The 13370-nt window shown below is 47.2% G+C and overlaps 2 protein-coding genes across 3 annotated transcripts; both read right to left on the bottom strand.

The window, feature by feature from the left end:
* Positions 1-73: 73 nt before the first annotated feature.
* stx3a (syntaxin 3a) lies at positions 74-8008 on the bottom strand. Of its 2 annotated transcripts, XM_026172181.2 has the most exons (10): positions 7189-8008; positions 6585-6659; positions 6336-6435; positions 6181-6255; positions 5956-6026; positions 5573-5681; positions 4823-4896; positions 3869-4003; positions 3295-3405; positions 74-1683 (listed from the first exon to the last, which is right to left on the bottom strand). In XM_026172181.2, exons 1-10 carry the CDS (start codon positions 7216-7218, stop codon positions 1606-1608), a joined length of 858 nt encoding a protein of 285 aa, XP_026027966.1. In that variant the 5' UTR covers positions 7219-8008; the 3' UTR covers positions 74-1605. The 2 variants fall into 2 exon arrangements, with proteins under 2 accessions (XP_026027966.1, XP_080158680.1); XM_080302554.1 differs by lacking the exon at positions 6585-6659.
* Positions 8009-8672: 664 nt separating this feature from the next.
* On the bottom strand, positions 8673-11174 carry tmem109 (transmembrane protein 109). The gene is made up of 3 exons (XM_080302557.1): positions 10863-11174; positions 10527-10629; positions 8673-9572 (listed from the first exon to the last, which is right to left on the bottom strand). Exons 1-3 carry the CDS (start codon positions 10935-10937, stop codon positions 9199-9201), a joined length of 552 nt encoding a protein of 183 aa, XP_080158683.1. The 5' UTR covers positions 10938-11174; the 3' UTR covers positions 8673-9198.
* Between the last annotated feature and the right edge of the window lie 2196 nt (positions 11175-13370).

Here is a 13370-nt window from a genome sequence, read left to right as displayed (position 1 = left end):
AGCTTGAGTACGGCGAGCGAGAGGAAAACGTCGGCAAACGCTATGGTGAAATAAAATGGAAGTGGAAGTGTAGTAACTGACAGATTGACTTTTATTCAAAAAGTGAAGAAAACTACAAACGATGCACTTTTACAAATAGTTCGCCGTGCTCAGAGCCACGGCCTTCAGTCAGCAGCAGACACAAACACACAGCGTGTACAAAGAAGCTAACGATGAAGCGCTGGAAGCATCGGCAGACCAGACCTTACAGCGTGTCCCTGTGAATGCACACCTCAATCCCCGGAATTTGATATTTAGCGGTCCTAGGATCAAATTTGAATATGAATAAAATCTGTGATAGTTCATTGTCACACAACAGCTGCCTGTCGATAATCGATGACCTCTCCCGGCAGGACAAATCTTCCAGGTTATTTTTCTGAACACACTGCGCAACTAAATAGTCTGCCATCAGTTTGTTCAGACGCCTCAGAAAACTTCCAATTGGAATTTTATTGGAATACACATTTTCAAAAATATTGATATAGGAGAGCAGGCTCTCAGTTCACGAGTGGGCTGTACTGCATCCAACACCACAGTGTGGGTCAGAGCAAGTGCCAGAATAACAAGCATAAAAACAGACACACAAGCACATTATACAAACATGAGAGTTCAGTTGTAATAAACACAAATAACAACGATCTAAACCAAATACCTGAATCATCAAATGATTTGTATTTCTAATCTTACACATTTAAAATGAACATCAATTCCTGAGTCACACTATCTAAGATGAGCCATTTTTAATCACTTCAAGGTTAAAAGCTCACTACGTGGATTTTTACTGTGAATCCTAAAGGCCTCTCGACGGGCCTGCTGTGGACACGGGGCAGGATGCAGTCTACAGCACAGGTGTGTCAGGTACCAGCACCTGCTGTAATCACTCTAATATTAATGGACACCCTCTGCTGTTTATTCCTTACACAGCAACACAACAGCTAATCTTCCTAATAAAAGCTTTTCATGGCTGCATTATTCAAAAGTTGTTTACAAATCAGGTGCACTTTCCTGAATATGGATATGATAAGTGGACAAATCAGTGAATGAAAATGAAATGGAGCATGCTAGCAGTCACACTCAGTAATTCACAGGCTTGGCCCTGATTGTTGGTGACCTTTCATGCTGCACATTTTCAAATTCCAAGTTTGGTTCTGAAAAATCGCTCCACAGCAGATCAACTGCAGCAGGGTTAGGGTAAGACGTATCACACACATTTGCACTGAGCACAGCTAAGTAATGATGAGCTGATGCTAACACATTAAACATGCATGTAGCCCTATGATGTGGACATTCTTGGTGGGATTATTGACGTGTCGGTCGCTGCACTGAAAGGTCTCCAGCTTTTCTTTTCTGTTTTGTGCACACAGTCATATTCAGTTTGTTATTGGACAGGTTAGGGACACAGACTGGAGCGAGGCCATGAAGAAGAAAGCTATCGTCATGTTTTTCTGATTGAACTGATCATAAATGTGGCGCTTTGTTCCTGATATGTAATGAAATTAGAGCAAACTGAGTGTCCTGCGGCCTCCCGTGGCCTCAGATGGTGGGAGACTTTCTTCATTAGGGTCTCTATTTGATGAAGCTGTAGACAAATGAACCCAGGACGACAGCCAAAATCACGCAGCAGCAGAAGATCATCATTTGTTTCTGGAGAGACAAGTTGGTTCGGGGGGGGGGAGGGGTCAGAGACAGAAGGTGGTGTTAAACAAGATGACTCCCGGTCAGGCCGAGCAAGACTAAAGCACACCCTACATCTACAGCCCAGGCCCCCAGGGTCTGAACAGGGCCCTAAAGTGCCCAAAACACAACAGTCTCAAAGTGACCGGAGCACACAAGCCAGTGAGGTTTAACCCGTTTGCTTCACAAAAAGACATTTTTCCCCAGAAGGATCTGAACGTGGCTGCACCACGCTGTAACACGCTGTAGCACGCTGTAACACGCTGTAGCACGCTGTAACACGCTGTAGCACGCTGTGACACGCTGTAGCACGCTGTAACACGCTGTAGCACGCTGTAGCACGCTGTAGCACGCTGTAACACGCTGTAGCACGCTGTAACACGCTGTAGCACGCTGTAGCACGCTGTAGCACGCTGTGACACACTGTAACACGCTGTAGCACGCTGTAGCACGCTGTAACACGCTGTAGCACGCTGTAACACGCTGTAGCACGCTGTGACACACTGTAACACGCTGTAGCACGCTGTGACACGCTGTAACACGCTGTAACACGCTGTAGCACGCTGTGACACGCTGTGACACGCTGTAACACGCTGTAGCACGCTGTGACACGCTGTAGCACGCTGCAACACGCTGTAACACGCTGTAGCACGCTGTGACACGCTGTGACACGCTGTAGCACGCTGTAGCACGCTGTAGCACGCTGTGACACACTGTAACACGCTGTAGCACGCTGTAGCACGCTGTGACACGGTGTGACACGCTGTAGCACGCTGTGACACGCTGTGACACGCTGTAGCACGCTGTGACACACTGTAACACGCTGTAGCACGCTGTAGCACGCTGTGACACGCTGTGACACGCTGTAGCACGCTGTAGCACGCTGTAGCACGCTGTGACACGCTGTGACACGCTGTAGCACGCTGTGACACGCTGTGACACGCTGTAGCACGCTGTGACACACTGTAACACGCTGTAGCACGCTGTAGCACGCTGTGACACGCTGTGACACGCTGTAGCACGCTGTGACACGCTGTGACACACTGTAACACGCTGTAGCACGCTGTGACACACTGTAACACGCTGTAGCACGCTGTAGCACGCTGTGACACGCTGTGACACGCTGTAGCACGCTGTGACACGCTGTGACACGCTGTAGCACGCTGTGACACACTGTAACACGCTGTAGCACGCTGTAGCACGCTGTGACACGCTGTGACACGCTGTAGCACGCTGTGACACGCTGTGACACGCTGTGACACGCTGTAACACGCTGTAGCACGCTGTAACACGCTGTAGCACGCTGTAACACGCTGTAACACGCTGTAGCACGCTGTGACATGCTGTAGCAGGAACATGGCTCAGATGGTAAGCTACTCAGAGACGCACTGCAGCAGGAACAGCAGCAGGAACAGCAGCAGGTGTTTCTTACTCACGGGTACAGTCAGCGTGTGCAACTTCAGCATCTAACCTTCACTAGTGGTTTGTCTGCTCGATGATAGGCCGATGCCATCGTTACAGGAAACACTGACCCAGAGCACTAACGCATTGCCACAGTCCCTCTCTCCTCTCTGCACTCACCCTGCGGGCCTCCTGCTGGTATTTGGCAGCCTTCTTGGTGTCGGCCACGGCTCTCTCGACAAAGCCCACCGACTGGTCCATGTTGCTTTCGATTCTGTCAATCATCCCACCCTAGCAGGGCACACAACACGAGAGACAACACAAAGTTAATGAAAGTAAGATTTGTGCCTGTCTGCTGTTTACACAGGAAGTGGGAGCGTACCCCACTGTGTCAGAAACACATGACTTTTCTTATCGGCTGCACACTGAAGCTTCAGTCATGAAAGGACTTAGTCACAGTTAAACAAGCTCTGTGCAAGATGGGCTTTTTGGGGAAACAGGGCGAGTTACTGTTGAAAAGCTTTAAAAGAATAACTTGTGCTGTGCACGACTCTATGTACAGTAGAACTAAACAGGGCTACTATTCAGTTTCACAAACCATGCAAGTCAGCAGAAAGTGGAAGAAGGAGAAGCAAGCCTTCATGTTTTATAACACGGCTAAAATGGAAGAAGTGCAGCTCAGAGGGTGAGAATAGTTTGTTAATCGAGAACTGTGAATGCTCGAGAATACTTTGGGCTGCAGGATCTCACAAACCTGGTTCTCAACCAGCATGGCAATATCAACAAACATGTCGTGGAGTTCTTTAATGCTGCTCTCCAGCCTCATGATGTCTTTGTGACGAGCCTCGATCTCATTCAGGGCCTGCTGGTTGATCTTAGAGTCCATGATCTGTGGGGGAGGGAGTGTGAGGTGACCAGAGACACACAACTTAAAAGAATACACCACAAACAAGTGGATGTTCACAAACAGAGGGTCTGCTAGTGCCAAACTACAGGTTAAAACAAATCACATCTGCCTGTAAGTCCAGCTAACATCTCCCAGTTTGCTGTAACGACACTAAATAGTAAGAAACGTGCCTACATAACAAACACACACCGAGACAAGCAGAGAATCACTGCATTTGAAAAGCCGAGAATTTAATGGAATGACTGCACTGCCTATCAAATACATAACAATTTGTTTTCTGTTGATTAGCTGACTTAATTATTTCTCCTTATAATTAAAAATAGTTGTGAAATGAAAGTTGTGCTGACCCGTGTGCTAGAACAGTCTACAGCTCCAAATCACAACAACGGTCACCTCAAGGTGCTTTAAAGTAGATCCCTACAGACAGAAAACTGCCACAGTCATGTGACCCCCTATGAGCAGCACTTGGCGACAGTGGGAAGGAAAAACTCCCTTTTAACAGGAAGAAACCTCCAGCAGAACCAGGCTCAGGGGGTGAGGGGACATTTCCCTGACAAGTTTTCATGTAACACACAGAGAGAATTCACATGGAGATGTCATTAAATGACAGTGGAGCGGAGATCACAGTGACACCATCAAACACAAACCAGCAGGACAATAGTTCCTGGTTTATAACAGCCTCTGCGCTCCACAACCCACTAAGAGTTCGTGCCTCTGGCCAAAGACGCTGGTTTGCTGCAGGTGTTTGTGTGCGCATGCATGCACATGCATGCACGTGCATGTGCATGCATGCAGGCTTACCCCTGCTGTGAAGACTGCAGAGTTTCCTCCCTCCAGCATCTCATCCAACTCTTCATCGGTCGTTGTTTTTCCAGCTGAACAGATCACAGAGACAAGAACTTGTTCATGCACCAGCCAGTAGAAACATGACTGTACACACAACAGCATGTGATTACACTGACAATACTACGAGGTGCCTGTTGTATTAATACTTTGATTGATGTAAAAGGTGGTTGTTAACCTTTTGGGCTGATGTGACACAGTAAAACCATAAAAACACCACGTTGGCTATTTTTATGGTAAATGGTAAATGGCCTGTATTTATACAGCGCTTTACTCGTCCCTAAGGACCCCAAAGCGCTTTACATATCCAGTCATCCACCCATTCACACACACGGCTCTTTCTGTCAGATATTTGTCATTTTATTTAAAAACTAAAACATGTATCTGAGCACAGTACACAACAATAAGTTGGCACATAAATATGTTTAAAGCGTAGCAGCTGTCAGTGCTTAAAGAAAGTCGAATTCTCTTTAGTCTGACGGCCTGAACCTGATAAAACCTACGATAGAGGACAGGAGACGGCAGCGTTAGCACTGTGACTAGGGTCCATGGGAACGACTGTGAGGTTTTAAGGAGCATTTAGATCATTTATGCTGTGAATCTCTTCACATATTGTAAAAAAAAAAGGGAAATATAAAGGATCCCGAAGCTGTGGTTTCCTCCACATCAAGCTTAAACGTAACCATATCATCAGCAGCTGGCACTCACTGATCTCCAGCTGGCGGGCGATCCGTCCCTTGCTCTTGTCTCTGAAGTCCACCTGAGCCTCGTTGTACTTTGTCATCACCTCTACAAACTTTTTGGCCAGAATGGCGTGCTGGGGGAGACAAGAACACAGACACTCCAATGACAGGCTCTCACACACACGGTGGGCGAGCTTCACAGTCGAGCCTGAGGACAGAGGACTGCACCGACACTGAATGTAAAAGGATGTGTGTGTGTGTGTGTGTGTGTGTGTGGAGCCTGCTACACTCGGTGGATCTGAACGTGACGTGTGGATGTTTAAGGCATCACAAGAGAAACAGCAGCGTGCTGCGCTCTGTCTGTGTGGTCGGGTCGGGTGAATCAGAGCTACTGTACGACTTCCTGACCTGTGACTTGCGTATCCTGAGGTCGGCCGAGGCCCTCTCGTCGGCGTTTGACTCCAGCTGGCGCTCGATACCTGACGCACACACGGACAATGTTCACCACTGCTTTTACTCACACATGTAAACAACACATTAGGCGTGCCACAGAGACACATTCTGATCACACGTATGTTTGTACAAACGGGAACCAGACAGTGTGCCGGAGAAGGAAACCAAACCAATACCGACTCTTCAGTTTGTTTCTTGCATTGTTGGCCGACTTTTTAATCTCATTGGTGAGAGCCTCGACATCATCCTGTGTTTCTGCAAGAGGTGGAAATGGAGCGTCACGCACACACACTGAGAATCACAGGCAGCACATTTGAACACGTTATCTGCATTACTCTGGTCGGAGGTCGGGGCAGACAGGATGGTGGAGTAGAGTTTTTTGATTTCTGTAACACTCTCGTCAATCTTGTCAATACTGCTGCGGATGTCTTCAATCTGACAGACGCACACACGCACGCACGCACACACACACACACACACACACACACACACACACACACACACACACACGGAGGCATCAAAGAGTAGAAATGCATTTTGTGTTATGATGCATGTAAAGTGGAGCAGACAGACACACTGCATACCTGAGCAAAGAAATCATCCATGAAAGCCTCACTCTCCACAGGAACCTCAATATCATCACCACCTGCATCGCTCTTCTGTTACACACACACACACACACACACACACACACACACACACACACACACACACACACACACACACACACACACACACACACACACACACACACTATTAACTGACGTTTTCTGTCTCTGTGATAAGACAAGAACATTTGTACTGAGCCTGAAACGACTTCCTGTGTGTGAGTCACATGACACCAGCTGCACTTTGAATCGGTGCCTGACACGTCTAAAATAAACGATGATTAATTGTCGTTTGTGTGATTAGCAGCTCCTCACATTAAAGAAAGATTGATGAGGACTTACTGATTTCACTATAAATTCAGTCAGAATATAAAAGAATGAGAAGAAAGCAGTTCCTGTATCTTTTGGAAACATGACTTTGAGTTTCACGTCTGCGGCTAACATCTCTGACATTCAGTTGAGCTCCACAGTGGGGCAGTCGCCTCGCACCATGACATCTATAGTACAGACTAGTCAGGCCCCGTGCGAACAACGCAGGCGCCATCGACGAGAAGGCAAACAGCGGCACAGTCCTGCTTACCTCCTTCAGCTGAGCCAGGCGGTCTTTCATCTTCAGAAGTCTTGGTTGAATTAAAGAAACACAAAGAAAGAAACAGCTAGTGTGTAGCTGGAGTGTGGCAGGTGTGCTCTCTGAGGTCCACAGAGCTGCTGCCTCTACACCTGCCCACAGAAACGTTTGCTTCAATGAATCCGCAGAACTAAGAAGAGAACAGACTTCTGAGGGTGAAATAACTCATGCGTGCAAACCAATGAATGCCTTGCTCGTGTGGATGGTTGTGTCTGAGACAAGTTGTGATCAACCTAACCTGAGGTCCCACTAAGCCTCTATCCCCTAAGAGCGGATTAGGACGACAGTGTTGACCACGATAAACCTCTTCCTGGTCCCTCCTCCCACACGGCAGCCTGTGGATTTTCTCTTTGGAAAGGAGAGCAGAAGTTGGCCTTTGTCTTAGGATGTGTTACTACTGTGTCTTATTATTTGTATAGATAAGAAAGCACCATGAATAAGGATGACGTCTGCGGCGGGGGGGCTGAGTGATAAGAGCAGGCAGCAGTCTCCTGTGACCTGCTGTCCCTCGGATGCACGAACGAGCCAGTCCCAGCAGCAGAGCTGTCCCAGCCCTGACCCACCTCACAGCACCGTGAAGCACGTGTTCAGCGGTGGAGGAAGGGGCACGCTCCCCACCCAGCACTCCATCACAGGCCAGGCTGCCCAGCCTGCTCCACCAGGTCCCTGCTTCGTCACTGCCAGGACAACCCCACCCTCATGGAGGATGACTGTCCCCGACTCTGAAGCAGGGACTGCTTGGACCCAAAATGCTCATTTAAGCCATTTGTTCCACGTCTGTAACAAATGAGTTTATTCCCATGTCACAGATGGCAGTACGACTCTTTCACCACACCGATCCTGCAGCGCATTTATCGTTATTTGGTGCTTTGATTACAACATTTCCACGTTTGTGTTGAAGCTACAAAACAACCATAACTAGAGCTGTTTACTTATTATTTACCCATCACAAGAACAATAGAACATTTGTGACGTGGAGGAAAAACTCTCAGTACGTGAATGTTGTCTGTGAAACAGTCAAGAGGTGCAGGTCCCATCTGTTCCTGTGCAAATGATTCAAAGGAGCCTACGCTGATTAAAAAATGAACACAAATGACAGGCTGGGACTGCAGCAGATCAGACATCCTGAAAGTGTCCACGCTACCTGCACCTTTTCCTCCACAGCTGGATTTGAGCCTGGGAGACTCAGGAGCAGACCTTACATTTACATCAGTCCAGCACCATTCATCATCTTCATCTGTTTCTTTGTTAACGCTGCAGGTAGCTCAGACGATGCAGGCTCAACATCCCCATTTTTAAATATAGTTAAAGTACAAGTAGACATGCACCAGTCCAACCAGAACCAAGGCCCTACTTCCAGCACGACTCTGACTGTGTGACGCGACGTCATGCTCAAACTTGTTTTTTTACTTGGTGAAAAGAAAAAGGAGCGCATGTTTTTGAAAAGTTATTTATTAGTGGAATGACTGAAAACAGGCCTGAGATTAGGAGTCCATCACCTGATCGATGTGTCAGCTTGTCCTGCACCTCCTCCTGATTCACTGCAGCTGAAGTGCAACTACATTCAGTGAGAAGAAAACGCCTCTGTGATCTGACAGGACCACACGTAGAGGAGCCAGAGCCAGTCGATGCAGCTGCTGGTGTAACGAGCGCCTCCACCAGCTGCTGCTCGCAGGGCAAATCTAACAGAAGTTGGGGTGAGGCATTGGGCTCTGGGAGAGCACTGTGTTTAGGGAGAGGAACGGTGGAAGAGGAGAAAGTGTTTTTCATTAAACTCATCCAAATATGTGGGCGTATCTGGGAGGGAGCTGCATCCAATCAACTCGTCTACGAGCTCGATCTGCTCCCGCTCAGCAGTCTGTTGGGAATGTGCCGTGCTTTCTGTGAATTTGAAGAACGATCCTAAATGCAGAGATCCTCGGGCGACTGTCGTTTGACTTGGCTGTCAGAAGATTCTCTCCGTCACTCTTCTGTCCTCGTCCACCTCTCCATCTCCCTCAGCCGTCTCTCCAGGATCTTCACCTGCTCCTCGAGGCGAGCAGTTTGATTAGCCGCACTGGAACTTCCCCGAGTCCCGACGTTCAGCAAGACGCAGACACACAGCAGGACAGCCAGTCGGATGGCCATTGCCTCCGTGCCCACGTTGTAGTCGCTCAGGATGAGCACAAAACAGGTTAAAGCGACTCCGACTTTCAGAAACCACAGGGCGCACATCAGAGTGGAGGCAACCAATCGGAAGGCAAGAGAAATCAGCCAGTAGCAGATGAGAGCTGCGAGGACCCACTGAATGACGAAGATCAGGCCCTCTGGGGTCACTTTGTTGGTAGGAAGGCTAACTGTGGAAAAAAGCACCAGAAATTACATTTCATACAAAGCTGCTCATTTCCACTGACACTCTTACTGCGACGCTACAGATGGGAGCTATCACCGGGTTCTCATTGGCTCTGCTGCGAGAGGCTCCACCATCTCTGACTGCATACCAAAGACATTACATCATGCAGATGAACTACACGCTGTCTGGTCAAATGTTTGTGCACGCTGAAAGTGTTTCCTCTCCTTGTTGGAGTTATTACTCTACAAAGTTACGTGTTACACTAATTTCACATTACTCCTTTCCTGAAACTCACGGTCTCATTTAACAACATAAACCCAGCTGCTGGTTTGCAGGACGCACACGTGTGATCTGTGTCGGAGTATTCAGGTCTGAGCACAGAGCAAACATGTTAGCATGCTGTCTGTGCAGCTGATGCTGTTAGCAGCAGAATGCAGCTGCTTGTGTCCAGTTTACTTTACCATCACGCTCTTGTCCTTGTGCAGTAATAATAAAAGTAACATCCATGCTCACGCTGCAGACTGAGCCATTATTTTCCTCCTCCTGCACACCAACTGAAATCAGCTGATTGGAGAACCAATAACCAGGATCAATAGGCAGGCAGAATAACAGTGCCAGCGAGTTAAACTACTGGCATGAACCAGCTCTTGTACGGAGTCGCTCATATTGAGATTCTCGCCTCTATGTGAAGCGCAGCAAGCTTCAGTTCGATTCTAATAAAGTCATTCAGCTGATCCATCCAACAGATACAGGTCCAAGGCTCCATGGATCTCTGATTAAAAGGTTTATGCTCAGCAGGTTAAGCACCTACCAAAATTTTTATCCAAAAGGGGAGTCAAGGCTGGAAAAACAACTTTGCCCACAGTCTCTGGCTTTGATGGCACCACAAGGTGGCAGCACCCACTTCTGCTATATTTGAACTGGTCTTGAGTGCAGCCCAGAAACAAACGATGCTCACCTTGGATCCCAGAGGCCTGCAGTAACTGGGAGACGTAGTGCAGCAGGACATTGAGAGCACCGGCCACGCTGCCTGCAACCACAGCTAGGACCTGAGAGAAAGCCTGCAGAGGCAGGTTTGTTTCAGACAACAGTGAGGGTAAGAACACAGAGAAACGGCCAAAGTTCACTGATGTGACTGTCAGCGAGAGCGAACAGTCCCTAAACTGCTTATGTCGAATTATTATGGTTTCTAATCAGGGCTAGTGTGGTGATAAAACCTGATCGTGTACACACAAGTTCAAAACTGGATGCCGAGAATCCGCTCCACGGAGACCGGACTACTTCCGCTTCTTACCTTCGGCACCAGCCTGCCCAGGTAGGTCGTGCCCTGCTCGGCCAAGTCAGCCAGGGTGTCCCGGACTTGGTGCATGGTCTCTGGTAGAGTCTCAAACTCCGTCTCCCCCTAAACTGAGAGCACAAAGCCCGCCAAAAACGCTTCCGTGAGCAGCTTCCGTGAGCACTGCTTCTTAATCACACTGTCTACTCCGAAGAACTACAAAGGAAACTACATCCAGCTACAAGTACACAACTTTACCGCGGTCAAGTTTTTCCAGCAGGATGTGGAAAAAGTCCGTATGAATAAAGGACGTCTGCCCCCTGCTGGGACGAGTGTGCAGCTGCATGCAACATGAAACAGTCTTATGTACCCGACAGTACAACACAGTACTCTACAGTACAACACTACTCTATTACACATCACAGTACTCTACAACAGTACGCTACGGTACGCTGCACTGCACTGCACACGGACTGAGCTGTGGTTGTTTGTTGCCGTTGTTTATCTGTGCAGGTGAGAAGTCTGTTCTCTCTCATGTTGGTAATGTTAGGGTGCAGTTAGAGAATATTTAAATTCAATGCTCAAACAGGATGGTGCAGCAGACCTCACAGGAACACTGGTAAAAACCTCTGGCAGCTGACACAGTCTAATAAAACAGTTTAAAGAAACAGGAACGAGGAAAGGGAAGTATGTGCCACTGTTGGTTCTTGTGTTTCGTTCTCATGCTCTCCTTTTCTCTCTTCTCTTTCTGCTCAGCCACAAACTGGTTGTGGCCCCAATAGGCCAGTTTAGACCTTTTTGGAGGGGTGCCCAGACACCCCTAGATTTCATCACAGCAGTAATTATCTGCAATTATAATAGCAAATAATTCGATGTGATTCTCTAGTTCAAACAATTAGTGTGTGATTGTCAGTGCAAAGAAGGAGTAAGGAGGATGGAGAGAGAGACAACAGAGAGTCTGTTTAAGAGCAGGAAGAACCAGGTGAGTTGTCCACTGACCTGGTTCTTCCAGGTGAGTTGTTTGGTGTTTTTCGAAAAACGATTTTTCTCAAAATAACCTGACATGCATCTCATGGGTGCATTTCAGTAGCTTATGATACGAATGGTAGCATTTAAGAGATGGCAGCATTAATGTTACTTGTTTGAAAAGGTAACAAGCTTTAACACGTAACACACGTTTTGCCATATGGCAGTAAAAATAACACAGAAACGTATTCAGTGATATTTGTAAGTAAGTAAGTAAATTTTTATTTATATAGCACATTTCTAGATAAAAGATCACAAAGTGCTTCACAAGGTATAAAACAAAAACAGTCAAAAGTTAACAAAATGCAATTTTAAAAAGATGTTTTTAGCTGCTTTTTAAAAGTAATCACTGAGTCTGCAGATCTTAAGTTCTGAGGAAGAGAGTCCACAGTCTGGCGGCCACAGTGGCAAAAGCTCTGTCACCCTTGGTTTTCAGTCTTGTATACTGAATAACAAGTAGGCCCTGATCACAAGACCTCAGGGACCTGCTAGGGGCATAGGGCTGTAAAAGTTCAGTGGTGTAGGCTGGTGCTTGTTCTTGAAGAGCCTTAAAGGTCAGAACCAGAATCTTAAGATGGACTCTGAATTCAACGGGGAGCCAGTGCAGCTGTATAAGCAACGGTGTTACATGAGAGTATTTAGATGTTTTGTCAGAAGCCTTGCTGCAGCATTTTGGACAATCTGCAGACGCTCCAGGGAGTTTTTGTTTAGACATGTAAACAGTGGATTACAGTAGTCCAATCGTGATGAAATGAATGCATGAATAACAATCTCCAGTTCAGTATGAGACACTGTAGGGCTCAATTTAGTAATGCTTCTTAAATGATAGAAGCAGGACCGAACCAGAGATTTGACGTGGACATCCAGGGTAGGAGCAGAATCAAAGGTTACCCCGAGGTTCCTGATAGACGGTTTCACAAATGTTGAAAGAGGACCAAGAGCATTCATTATGTCAGGTACATGTCTGTCTGGAGCACATACAAGAACTTCAGTCCTTTCTTCATTAGGTTGGAGGAAGTTGTCGGCCATCCAACCTTTGATGGTTTCTAAGCACACATTTAGAATCTGCAGCTTAGAAACATCTTCAGGTTTAAAAGACACGTACAGCTGGATGTCGTCTGCTGCTGCAGGACATCCAAAATCCTTCAGTGGGAACACACTGGTTCTAATACAGCACTTATCTATTGTACCGGAGCACTTTGATCACTTCATGCAACATCACTCACTCACTCATACGAGTGTGGCCGGATGGCTAAACTCCAGCTTCCGCGGCTGGCTAGGGCGATCCTCAGCTGCATATTGTGCTGGTATTGCAAAACTGGTACTGCCTCTCCTGGTTGCTCCCAGTTTGTGGAGAGTCATTGTGGTTTTATCTTATTTTATATTAATAAATGAAACTGTTAATGTTTGAGCCGGCCTCAGTGTGCATCCCTGAACCTGTGCAAACGTTGTTGGGTATTTTATTCCCAAACGATTTTATTTCCTGGGGTGAAATTCCCC

Source organism: Astatotilapia calliptera, chromosome 6 (assembly GCF_964374335.1).
Source record: "Astatotilapia calliptera chromosome 6, fAstCal68.1, whole genome shotgun sequence".
Lineage (NCBI taxonomy): Eukaryota > Metazoa > Chordata > Actinopteri > Cichliformes > Cichlidae > Astatotilapia > Astatotilapia calliptera.
Note: the sequence above shows the minus strand (reverse complement) of the source record. Positions and strands in the feature narration are given on the sequence as shown.